General features: G+C 39.1%; 1 protein-coding gene across 1 annotated transcript; it reads right to left on the bottom strand.

Annotated features, from left to right (window-relative positions):
* Nucleotides 1-9,923: 9,923 nt before the first annotated feature.
* On the bottom strand, nucleotides 9,924-10,319 carry LOC120534741 (zinc finger protein 239-like). The gene has a single exon (XM_039762325.1). It carries the CDS (start codon nucleotides 10,317-10,319, stop codon nucleotides 9,924-9,926), a length of 396 nt encoding a protein of 131 aa, XP_039618259.1.
* Between the last annotated feature and the right edge of the window lie 3,295 nt (nucleotides 10,320-13,614).

Raw genomic sequence — 13,614 nt, forward strand, 5'->3', positions numbered from 1 at the left:
TGGGCGGAGTTAGGGAAATGTGGAAGCTGCAGAGAGAGAGAGAGAGAGGGAGGAGGAATAGGAGCCGCATTTGCTCTTTATGTTTGTATTTAAATTACTTTACCTGGAAGTAAAACACCTTATTAGAACAACCTTCGTTAATTTAATACAACATGTCTGTGAAACTCAATACGGTATATCCACAGTATTATGAATGAGTTGGAGTTTATTTGGTATCATTTTGTACTGCGGCTGATTTGCTATTTGTATTTGTGATATTCAATGATAGAGCTGTGCTATTTGATGGATTCTCCTGCTCCTACAACCTCTGGCTTCAAGTGGGGAGAACCTGAGGTCAGCATACCCCGAGCTGCCCTTCTCCTTATCTCGTACTTCTTAGGCCCTGAAGCACACTAGAAGAGTGATGTGTTCATCTCAGCACTCATAACAGAATATGGCATTGACATAGCTAGGCAGTGTGTTTGAAAAATAAAAGGGCCAGGGTTGTTCTTCAGAGCGGTGCCATAGGGGAACCATGTTAGGTTCTCAAAAGATCAAGCCACAAGAGAGTTCCAGAAAGAGTCTGTATTTCTTTAGATCTGTAACAGGTTACTGTAAATAACCAGGCAGTAGAAGGTAGACAATTTGTGTTACACCAGTGGGTCCCTTATTTTAATCTTGAAAGGACGTTTACTGCATGCTTATAGTAACACAGGCCTAGTTCAGGTATTTTGAAATCTGTTAGTGTTCTGCTAGGTAGCCTACCATACATTAAAAAGTTCATTATTTCCCAGATATTAGGATGTTTTTCAAAGCACAAAGACCCAAACTTAATAGAAAAAAAAATTCCCAGAAATAAATGTTGCTTGGTCAAGTAAAAGATCCACCATGAACCATTTAACCCAATAATTAACTATTAAATGCCATTAAAGAACCAGTATTTTAACTCGTGTATAGTGAATGAGGTGGCATAATTCCATGCTGCCTCTGTAAATGCTGTGATCATAATGTAATAAATGCTGTAATGACCAGCCAGAACAATTACAAAGTTATGAACGTTTGTCAGTTTTTATCAGAATGACAGTCACTACAAGTAATCACACTTCCAACCCTCAGTTGACTGGGCTTCCTTTCACACTTCACCCCAGGACCCAATGCTGCCTGGGTTGCCTCCCTAGATGACTGATGAATAATCCAACAGTAATCACTGCTCCAAAGTTTTTGATGTGATGTCCCTTGCCAACCCTGGTCAGATGCCCATGTTGCCCATACTTAAAGAGAAGAGGGAACAATGTGGTGGGCTGTGCAAGTAGCCTATCAAATCATATTGGAGTATTACATGTAAATTCAATGACACCTATTTCTGAAAGGCACTAAATACTGAGCAATGGGTCTGAATACTAAGGACCATGTGATATTTCAGTTTTTCTTTTTTAATAAATCTGCAACAATTTCAAAAATTCTTTTTTTTGTCTGTCAATATGGGGTGCTGTGTGTACATTAATGAGGAAAAAAATTAATTTAAATGATTTTAGCAAATGGCTGCAATATAACAAAGACTGAAAATTTGAAGGGGGTCTGAATACTTTCCGTATCCCACTATATATATATATATATATATATATATATATATATATATATATATATATATATATATATATATATATATATATATATATATATTCTTTCAAAAAAAGAGTCCTTTACTAAATACAACAGTATGGTGACCATCCCCGTATAATGTCAAATGGATAAATAAAAAAACAGACTTTGTTGTGATCAAAACATTAAGTATTTGACGGTCATTGTACAGTAAGATGGAGTTTGTATACAGTGACAAAGAAAATGGATGCAGGAAGTGAGTTGGCAGGAAATGACGTTGAATCAGAGGGATGGGGGTGCCGTCATCAAGGATGAACCGGAAGTGATGTGCCAAGGTGAGTGATGTCATCAGGAGGAGCCGGAAGTGGTGTCATCAGGTGGCCATTTTTAGAGTTCAGCCACACTGATTTATTTTTCTTCTTTCTTTCTGCCAGAAGTAAAGACAGAGAGGTATCGTTACCGCATATCAACCCCTTATCTTGTGATGTTTCACTCACCTTCAGGCTTATTGACTGTCCCCTAATCGCATGTGTGTGATTAACTATATATACAGTATATGCACAGGGTGGTCCAGATCTAATTATGCAGATTCAGATCGTCTGGATGACTTTGATTTATGCGGGACAATTCCAGCTCGGCGCGAAGATGATTCTTCATGTTGTCAGTTCACACACTTCTCGATGGTCCGTGATTTTTCAGGTGATTTTCTATGTAATAAACTTAATCAGTTATAGCATAATGAAAATTGCATAATTACATCTGGACCACCCTATATATATATATAAAGTAAATTATATATGTTAATTATATATATATGTACATTTTTTCTGATTATACTTACAGTAGTATTCTTATTTTTTTTTCTGATTATACTTATACTGCATCCATCGCACACCCAACTTGCGGGGAATATGAAGTAATAACATTCATCATCACACCTCCAATTTCCAGCTTTATATATATTACTCTGTCTGACACTCTTTTCACCTCCAAAACACTTTTGCCATACTGTTCTTTCAGAATAACACCTACCCCATTTCTTCTCCCATCCACACCAGGTAGAACAATTTGAATCCATCTCCAATCCACCTGATCTTAATCCCCTTCCATTTAGTCTCTTGTATGCACAATGTATCAACCTTCCTTCTCTCCATCATATCTGCTAACTCTCTCCCCTTACCAGTCATAATGCCAACATTCAAAGTTCCTACCCTCAATTCCACTCTCTTTACCTTCCTCTCTTTTTCTCTTTTGGCCAAAAGTATCTACATTTCCCCCAGCATCCTATTGGCTAACAGTAGTGGTCGCAGCTATTTTTATCCTGAGCCTCAACTGATCGGGTATAGAGATCTGTATTATTATCCACATATTTGTTTTGCAAAATTCTACTCCGGATGCCCTTCCTGACTATCCCTCCCCATTTAACTGAGCCTGAGACAGACACAAAGAAACATACTGATTTGTGGAGAGTCAGTCTGAAAAAGATGGGAGACTGGAAAGTGGTGGCACGGGGAAGCATAGTTAGGCAGATGGTGGTCTGTAGGATGATGTTGAAGATCAAAAAGAGGAGGAGAGTGAGGGCAGAGCCAAGGGTGTTAAGATGTTAAGATTTACATTGAGTGTGATGAGGATAGACAGGATGTGCATTAAAGGGTCAGCTCAGGTTGGACAGTCAGAGAGGCGAGATTCCATTGGTTTGGTCATGTGCAGAGGAGAGATGCTGAGTATATTGGGAGAATGATGCTAAGAATAGAGCAGCCAGGGAAGAGAAAAAGAGGAAGGCCTAAGTGAAGGTTTGTGGATGTGGTGAGAGAGGACATGCAGGTGATGGGTGTAACAGAACAAGATGCTGAGGACAGAAAGATGTGGAAGAAGATGATCCGCTGTGGCAACCCCTAATGGGAGCAGCTGAAAGAAGAAGAAGAAGAGGGTGTGCTTAAGTTGGACTGTTGGGAGACAAAGTCACAGAAGCGAGATTTTGTTGGCTTGGTCATATGCAGAGGAGAGATGCTGAGTATATTGGGAAAAGAATGCTAAGGATAGAACTGCCAGGCAACTGAAAATAAGTTAGGCCTAAGAGAAGGTTTATAGATGTAGTGAGAGAGGACATGCAGCTGATGGGGGTAACAGAACAAGACGCAGAAGACAGAAAGATATGGAAGAAGATGATCCGCTGTAGTTAGCCCTAACGGGAGTGGCCGAAAGAAGAAGAAGCAGAAGAAGAAGAGTAGAGCTCCAGACCCTTCTCGATTTTTTCTCATTTTATTTTGTGCCAACAGGTAGGCAAATGTGTGGTGCAACACAGCCACCAAGTGGACAACAACAAGAAGCAGGAATCTGGAGTTCTTTGTCTTTGTGCTTAATTAGCGTTGGACCTCTAAAAATTACCCCTAAGATAATGATGTATGAAACATTTTCTATGTGATTTGAAAAACTGCTAAATGTCGTCCTGTGAAAGCAATGATGTAAACATTTGAGCCTAATAATACTGGCTGCATTTCTCACAAGACAGGATTCCTTCCCAGTTCATGTTTAAAGTGTTTCTTTTAGTCTTCTTTGTATTCTTATCATTATTGTTCATTGTTTTCCATGTGTGTTTTGTGGACTTGGATGAGGCATACAACAATGTCCCACAAGGTGTCCTCTGGGGGTTGATTATGGAGTACTGGGCCTGCAGTTTTGGGTAATTAGTTTCTGTATAATCAAAGCAAGAGCTTGGTTCACACTACGGGCAGTAAGTCAGACACATTCCTAGTATTTGTAGGACTCCACCAGAGCTGCCTTCAGTGATTCTGTTCATTATTTTTATAGACAGAATTCCTAGGTGCAGCCAAGGGGTGAGGAGGTCCATTTCAGTGACCACAGGATCACATCTGTACTTTTTGCAGATGATGTGGTCCTTCTGACTTCACTGAGCAGTGACCTTAGATACACATTGGTGTGGTTTGCAGTCAAGTGTGATGTGATTAGGATGAGGATCAGCACCTCCAAGTCTGAGGTTATAGTTCTCAACTAGAAGAAGGTGGGGTGTCCTCTCCAGGTTAGGGAAGAGGCACTAAATCAAACAGAGGAATGTCTAACTGTAAAGTGCCATCTTTTTTTACTTTTCAGAGTTTACCAGTATTTTTACTCTTACCATTTACATCTATAGGGTAGTTAATTCTAAAGGAGTGCTGAGCGTACTTTACAGAACTGTTACAGAGCTGCAAACCACACATTTGGATACATTTCTTATTGTGGATGGAGATTTTAATCAAATAAAATTTTAAACCCTTCTCCTCAACTTTTATCAACATGTAAACTTTCCAACCAGGGAGAGAACATACTGGACCTTACCTTTACAAACTCTCACAATGCCCACATTTCAGTTTTTCTGAGTGTGTTTCTATTAAGTTAATGCCTAAATAAAAAACAACATAAAAAGTCCCAACCAACTCTCACACAGACCAGGGTTCAGTCAGAGGGAGCTGTTTCAACTCTGCACATCTGTTCTGCTGATTTGGACTAGGCCACGTTTAAGGCTGCTGTCACCTATGGCCATACAATCAACTTAGAGGAATGTGCATCATCAGTCATTGGCTACATAAACAAGTGTAAAGATAAAGTGACTATGTCAGAGACCATCAGAACTTGTGCAAATCAAAATCTGTTGGTGACACTGAGGATAACTGAACTGTTAAAAGCCTGCAATGCTGCCTTTAGATCAGGTGATAACAGTAGCCCTAGGACAGCAAGGGCAAACATATCAGGGGGCATCAAAGCAGCTCAGTGAGTTTATGGTAAGAAAGTCCAGAGCCACTTTCAGGCAACAGAGACACACAACACATTTTATAGGGAATCCAAGCCAACACAAACTGTAAGACCAAACCACCTTTCTGCAAAGGTGATGTGTCCTTTCTAGATCTTCAAGCTAACTTCTATGTGCAGTTTGATGCCCTGAATGACATAACTGCAAGGAAGTCCATCTCTCCTCGTGAGGAGCAGTTATTGTGTAAGTAAAAAGAACTTTGTTGAATGTAAACCCATGAAAGCTTCTGGACCAGAAAACATAGCTGACTGAAAGCTGCAAACCAGGTGACAGATACCTTTCCAATTATCTTTAACATTTCTCTGAAGTAGGCAGCTATCCCCAAGTGCTTCAAAACCACCACCATCATATCCATGTCAAAGATGACTTCTGTCTCTTGCCTCAATGACTGTTGCCCTATAGGACTCACACCTGTCATCATGAAGTGAATCAAGAGGCTAGTCTTGGGCCACTTGAAATCCAGACTTCCCATATCAAACTACACTTTTCCGCTTGCCTATCGCTTATACTGTTCCATTGAAAATTTCATATCATCTACTCAACATCTGTCCTCTTCATCTTTACCCACTTCTATTTGTGGTCCATGTTCCTGATCAATTTTCTCCATACAACTTGGTCCTGCACCTTCTCTCAAGTCAGACCCTTTTTCCTTTTACATGATCCATCCACCTTCACTTTTTTGCCTCCCTTGCTTTATCTTTTCCTGTACTTCCATTCCCATCCTTCCTTTAACCACATATTCATATTCTCTCCTTATCATATGTCCATGCCACTTCAACCTTCTTTCCTGTACTTTCTTAGATATTTCTCATATTTTGTGTTGTCCTTTTGATCATCTCATTTCTTATTGTGTCCTTTTTGGTAACATCTCATCTCAACTTTCTCATTCCCAACAAATATCTTCTTCTCCACAGCTCCGTTTACTGCCCATGTGTCAGCTTCACACATTATAGACGTCTAACGTGGTCTTAAAAACCTTATCTGTAACCTTCACCTTAATTCTCCGATTACAATTTACTCCTGACAAATTCTTCCAATTGTTCCATCCACTAGGTGTGTTATCTCTGCATGCAGTTATCCATCTTGGGCTACGATTGATTTTAAATATTTAAACTTATTCACTTCTTTCAATAGCTCTCTCCTTGAAGGCTAACTCCTGAAACCTGATCACCATTAAACCTAATATATTGGGTCTTTTTCCTATTTATCTTCAATCCTCTCTCCGCCAAAGCCCTTCTCCACTCTTCCAACTTTCTCTTTTCTGGTGCCACACAACACAAAGTCTGCACCACAGAAATTGATCTTTTATCACAGGAATTAACACATTGATAACTAGATCAAAAAGGTGAGGACTTAATATAGATACATGGTACAGGCCTACTCTTACTGGGATCTGCTTCTAACCAGAGTTCTCCCTACCTCACACATATTCCTGGACAATCTTTGTATACTTCTACACTACTCCTTTCTTCCTTATGCATCTCCAGACTTCTTCACATGAAAACCTACACCAAGCCTTCTCCAAATCAATAAACGCCATAGGCAAACCTTTTTATTTATTTTTTTTTTCAGTCTCAATGCAAGGACTGTATCAACTGTTCCTATCCTTTGTGCAAAACCAAACTGCTCCTATGGTGGTCTCTTCCTTAAGCTTACACAGTAGAACCCTTTCCCAAAATTTCATTATGAGTTAAATCAGCTTTATCCCTTTATAGTTTTCACAGTCCTGAATATTTCCCTTCTTCATATAACAATTACTACAATCACACTGTTCCTCCACTTCCATGGCATTTTGTCCATATCTTCTGTATTAGATCCCATAACCCCACCTTTCCCTAAACTCTGACTTCCACCGGTATTTCAGAAGGTGCTGTTGCTTTCCCGTTCTTAGACAAAACTATTACCAGGTGTGTAATGAAAAAGCTTTTCCAAAGAAGAGCCTCAAACAACACATTGCGTTTCACCCAACTGCAGTAGCACCATTTTATTGTCAAAGTTTATTTTTTTGGTCGTCTTTAGCACTGTGAATACATTCAGATAAAATCTTGTAAGGAAGGTTAGAAGGATTGCTGATGTTGAATCTGAAGAGAAGCCATAGTGGTGTTCTGAATGTGGTAAGCGATATCTGAATACTAAATCACACTTCTTTGTCTCCATCAATCCCAGCATCCTCCTGAGTTTCATCATCCTGACCAGTAAAAATTCTATTGTGATACCAAGAAGTCCATTCAAGCCTCCTTCTAGGTTTCATCATCATCAATGGAAATCCTATTGCTACCAAAAACAAGTCCATCTAGTAAAGTGTTTGCTAGTTTCAGAACAACAATACAACTTCTGTCCCTTGTGTTGATCTGAAGTGAAGCCATTTATGAAAGTCTTGTGTCACATTCAGAACAGTAATACATTTCCTCTACTCTGTGAAGTGAACAGTATCTTTGAAGATGGCTTCTGACAAGCATTTTTTTCCACATTTACAACTGCAATATAGCATCAGAAGTTTATTTTTCCATAAAAGTCTTCTTGTGTACTTTCAAGCCAGAAGTGATCCTCACTTGCTAGTCAAGACAAGTATTACCACGAGGGTAATGACTCCTTTTGTAGGTCACAAGAAGTGCTAGTAATTGGTAGATCATCTACATGATTATAAAGGTTTTGTTTGATTAGACCTGTTGATCTTGGCATCACTAGGAATTTTAGTGTAAGCTGACCTGTCTAGTGGTCCGACAAGCATGGTTGCTGAAGTGATGAGAGATAGTCATGGAGTAGGTGGGGCATGGCTGACTGATCTCTGTAATGTTATCATAAAAGAAGGTAAAGTGCCAGAGGACTGGGTGATTATATTACTACTATTGTACAAGAAAAAGAGGGATCCTATGAGCTGAGCCTCATATAGAGCATGGAAGGAAGTTTGTCAAATGGTCTGTTGAGCAAAGAATCAGAGGAATGATAAAAATGAAAAGCAGTTTGGTTTCATGTGAGGACCTTCCATGCAATTTTTATTGTGAAACAAGTTTAGGAAATGTATGTAGAGAAGTGCAAACTGGAATCTTTCACTTTTGTAGATTTAAAAAAACTTTTTGACCCTTTCCCAAGAAAAGTCAAAAGAGAGATTGAGAGTGGAGGAATAGCTTGTAAAAGTGTATGGGACAGCAAGAGCTTTAGCATGAAAGTGGAGGTACGTCAAGGTTCAGACCAAAGTATTTGAAGCTGCATATAGAGAAATAAGAGGACCGCCAATCTTTATGCAGATGATTTGGTTATAATTGATGGCAGTGAGGATGAATTAACAGAAAAGTTTCTTAAATGGAGATTATCCATTAACCTAGGATATGAAGGTATTTGCAAAACAGGGAACTACAGAATAATCTGAAAGGTGGCCATGCAGCGCATGTGATAGAGGTGTGGAGTGCATGGAATGTGAGAAATGGGTGCAACAGTACGACAAAGCTCAGCATCTCTTTCCTGTTCAGACGATGTGGCCTGAAATCACACAGACAGTCAGCAAGACATCAGACTTAGTGACTGAAGGTGATACAAAATTAGAGTAGGTAGCTAAGTTTTGTTATCTTGGTGATATCATAGTTTCTACAGGCAGGGCAGATTTAGCAGTGCCCAACAGATTGATGTGCAGATGACAAACGTTTTGAGAAATACTACCATTACTAAAGTTCAAGGAAGACTTCATTAAAACAAAAAGGTATGGTAAAGAGACATGGGCATTAAAATTTCAAAACCTGATGAAGTTAGAGACAGCATGAAGAATGCAAATCTACACAGCAAAGCAAATGTTGAAAATATAATTTTCAAGTGGTGAAGGCACTACTTTAGGTGGTTATGTCAAAGGATGATGATGACTGGGTGAAGTAAAACTCTTGATCTATTGATGGATTGTAAGAGGCCTAGAAGTAGGCCAGATAAATGGATTGATGAGGTAAGAAGCAATATGAAGAAAATGAAACTTACAGGTGCTGACTTGCATGAGAGCAGTTGATGAAGAAGAGGGAAGAGTAAAACAGCCAGCCAGGTATATCCTGGAAACTAAATATAAAACTGAATTGACCTCAGGTAATTTCATTTGCAGCTCACAGCATTTTTAATGTTTCAAAATGTGAACATAACGTGTCACTTAGATTTTATTTTCTTTTGATATTTTTGTTTCTCTGTCTAATACAGACTCTTTTGTGTTTCTCAGAATTGCTTGTTCTCGCTCAGTACAGTCAGAATGTGGCTTCTTTGTGCTGTGAATTCCTGTGTGCTTCTGAAGATGGTGCAGTCGTGAAAACTGTCTGCTGCATTCCGAACAGCAATAGGCTTTCTATCCGGTGTGAAGTTCCTTGTGTCTATGTAGACTGCTTACTTGCGAAAATTGTTTCCCACATTCAGAACAGCAATATGGCTTTTCTCCAGTGTGAATTCTCATATGGGTGGTAAGACTGCCCCTGTAAGAGAACTGTTTGCCACATTCACAACAGCTAAACAGCTTTGCTGCAGTATGAATTTTTTTGTGGGTCTGAAGATTACTCACTTGTGAACATCACTTTCCACATTCAGAACAGCAATATGGCTTTTCTCCTGTGTGATTTCTCATATGAAAGTTAAGACCGCTCTTTTCGAAGAATCGTTTGCCACATTCATAGCAGCAAAATGGCATCTCTCCTGTATGAATTATTGTATGGGTCTGGAGAGTACCCTTTTGAGCAAATTGTTTTCCACATTCAGAACAGCAATAGGGTTTCTCTTTTGAGTGAACTCTCTTGTGGTTTTCCAAATGGCTGCTTTGCACAAATTGTATTCTACAGTGAGAACAGCAATACGGCTTTCTTGCATTGTGAGAATTCACATGGCTGTTAAGACTGCTCTTGACATGAAATCTTTCTCCACATTCAGGACAGGAATATGGCTTCTTACCAGAGTGAATTCTAGTGTGCATCTGAAGATGGCTGCTTTACAGAAATCGCTTCCCACATTCAGAACACCAATATGGCTTAAGTAAGTGGCAAAGAAAACAAAACTTGGAAAGCAGTAACATTTTTCAAGATGGGCTTCAAAAAAAGTCAACTTTAAAGGGTAGAAAACTAAACATCAAAAAAAGTTGACATCACGGAGTTGAAGGCTAAACATCGAGAAAAGTCAACATCATGTGGTAGAAGTCAAAGTAATGTTGACATCAAGAGGTACAAGGCTAAAAAAAGTAGTCACTGTAATTACTGATCATATGACCTTGATGATGTTCAATTATATGACTAGGAACTGCAGGCTATGACCATGAGGTCAGGGACATGTTACAAGATTTTTAGCTGTAAGAGATTTCAAATCTAATGACTGCAATTGGTCTCATTGGTTTAAAGATGTCAGTTTAAACAACTAGGAATTACAAAAAATAGTGAATTATATGATTTCATGTCAAACATTTAGCTCAATTTCACATTTCCAAAAGTATCACAAGCTTGCCACATACTGGGAGCCAATTGACGTGTGGCTTAACAGCACAGGTACCTGTACACATGTCTACTTAAAATGATGAGTTTTAATGTAGCCCCCTTTCTTTGTTTCTTTGTCCATTCTGTTGTGATCTGACAAACACAATCAGGCCGGTGTGAATTGCTTCTCTCCTAAACTTGTTTTTCCTTTTTTCTTGCTACTGCATTATACACATTGTACTTTTCACACACAAAATCTCCAGTAACTCTTTAAAGGGTAGATGGAATACAAATATATGGATGACAATTTTACTGGGTATGCCTTAATAAGGGGTGACATTGTGGCACAGTGGTTGTGCTGCTGCCACATAGTAAGGAGATCAGAATTCGCTTTGCAGAATCTACATGGGTTTTCCTCACACAATCCAAAGACATGCAGGTTAGGTGGACTGGCAGTGCTAAACTAGCCTGTGTGTGTGTTCCCCTTCCTTGTGTGCTGTGCTATCTTGGTTAAGCTCCATTTACATGTTCCATAAAGCTAACACAGTTTTCCACAATAAGAACTTCACGGTCACAGTCAAACATGATGGTGGTAAGTGGGATGCTGTGGTGATATTTTGCCACTTAAGTGTCTGAGTGATTTGTTGTAATTGTGGGGAGATCAAATTCAGCCATCTACCAGAAAGTACTGAAGGAGAATGTCTGGTCATCGGTCCGCAATCTGAAGCTCAAGTGCAATTGTGTTATGCAGCTGGACAACAATCCTAACCAAAAGAGCAAGACAATCTCTGAATGTATAAGCAAAAGAAAATTGGAGTGGCCTGATCAAAGTCCTCGCTAGAACCCCTTTGAGATGCTGTGGTGGGACTGTAAATGAGCAGTTCATAGAAAAAAACCCTACAATGTAGCTGAATTCAAAAATTCTGTTGAGAGGTCTGGGCCAAAATGTCTCCACAGCAATGCCAAAGAGTGGCATCCTGTTACTGGAAGTGTTTGATTGTAGCTGTTGGTGTTAAATGTGACATAAACAAGTTTCAAGTTTAGTTTTGTCAGTTACTTCTTTACATAACTGATGTAGGTGTTGGTGAATGTGTTTCCTTCAAAAATCAGATGGTCATTTAAAAACGGTGTATTGTGTTTGTTTAGGTTTTCTTTTGCATTAAACTAAATGTGCTTGCAGATAAAATTAAATGTTATGAATAAGCAAAAACAATGGAAATCAGGAAGGTGCAAATCCTGTTTCATGGCACTGTAAATGGGGGAAAAAAACTATAAATGCAAATTTCACAGGTGGACAAAGTAAGTGCAGCCCTACATTAATCAATCCCAAAATTAAAATCTTGTACTGTTTTCAACAGATGGAAATGATATATATGTTAATTTTTCTTTAAATAAATTAAAGGAAATTCAAGTTTTCAAGTATTTTTCCAATTACATCATCTTAACTTATAAATATAATTTAAATGAACTACTAGAAAATAGTTAATTTAAATTCAATTCAAATAGGAACTTCACCTTACAACATGTTAGCAAATCAAAGTACATCACCAGCTCAACCAGGAAATGGCTTAAGAAAAGGAGATAGAATGTGAAGGAAGGACCCAATCAGAGTCAGGACCTCCAATCTATAGAGTCACCTAAAGAGGGCGCTGTGCACAGGAGGTCCCTGAGCACCTTGGGTTTGAACTGCTCTGTAAATAACAAAGGGAGCAAACTGAAAAGCTCAGGAGTGCTAAATCAGAAGAACAAGAGACGTAATGGTGGAATCAAAGTAGAAGGGTCTTCAGCTACAGAAAAAGCAAACTGAAGTAACAAAGACATCAAAAGGGTTTATTTCCTCTATAAATAATTAACTTGTTCATATTTGAATGTTATCATCTTCAAGGGTTTACTGCATGTGATAACAGTGGGCCATGAAGTAAGGCCATTAACCCGAAAATTGCTCCAGGGGTGCTGCAAAATGGCTAACCCTGTGCTCTGACCTCCAAAGGTCATGTGAAAAGACAATTTTCACCCAGGGATTAACAAAGTATATATGTCTTAGCATTCACATTTTACATTCACTGAAATTTCAGTTATCATGTATAGACCTCTTAGTTTTCCCGTTTGCTCCCTTTCGTACTCACCTCCTTCAGAATGATTTATAGAGGATGGCTGACTTTCAGGTGTTCTCCTTGACATTCTGTCACTCATTGTTGTGTCTGAATCAGACTTCACACTGACAGAATGCTCCAGAACAGCACAGTTTCTTCTCTGAGGGGAGACTAATCCTGTCAAACCTCCATCTTGACCCCTAGACTGAAGGCTGAACTCTGAATGAAGGTCTTCTCTCTTGACTATAATGTGCTGTTCTTGTAAATTGATGATGACAGGCTTTTCCTCTGTCTCTTCCTTAATGTGTAAAGTCTCCTGTTCATAATCCTCACATTTAATGGACAGACTCCCCCGTAGAGGGTACACATGTCCCCATTCATAGTCCACCTCCTCCTTAATATTCCTGGTCTTTATCTCCACAGCATGCATGTCTGCTTAGCACATCTTCTCTGTCACATCTACACACCATAAAGAGTTACGAAAAATGGCAGCTTCCTCTGTGTGGAAAGAAAAGGATTTAGTTCCGGTATAGATGAATTTACAAACACCCAGACATGTCAGTGTTCAATTATTTATCCATTGTGGTAGATAGGGGGCGCTCTCGCTCTCTTGAACCCCTGTCCATGACTCCAGACCCCAGGTAAAAGTCCAAACTTTGACTTTATTTAAATCGCCACAGTACACAAAGCACACTCTCCACCACTATACTCA

This window comes from Polypterus senegalus, chromosome 8 (genome assembly GCF_016835505.1).
Source record: "Polypterus senegalus isolate Bchr_013 chromosome 8, ASM1683550v1, whole genome shotgun sequence".
Lineage (NCBI taxonomy): Eukaryota > Metazoa > Chordata > Cladistia > Polypteriformes > Polypteridae > Polypterus > Polypterus senegalus.

Bases quoted from the DNA above. Each gene is read 5' to 3' on its own strand.
- LOC120534741 (XM_039762325.1), bottom strand. From the start codon at position 10,319: ATGCACACTAGAATTCACTCTGGTAAGAAGCCATATTCCTGTCCTGAA.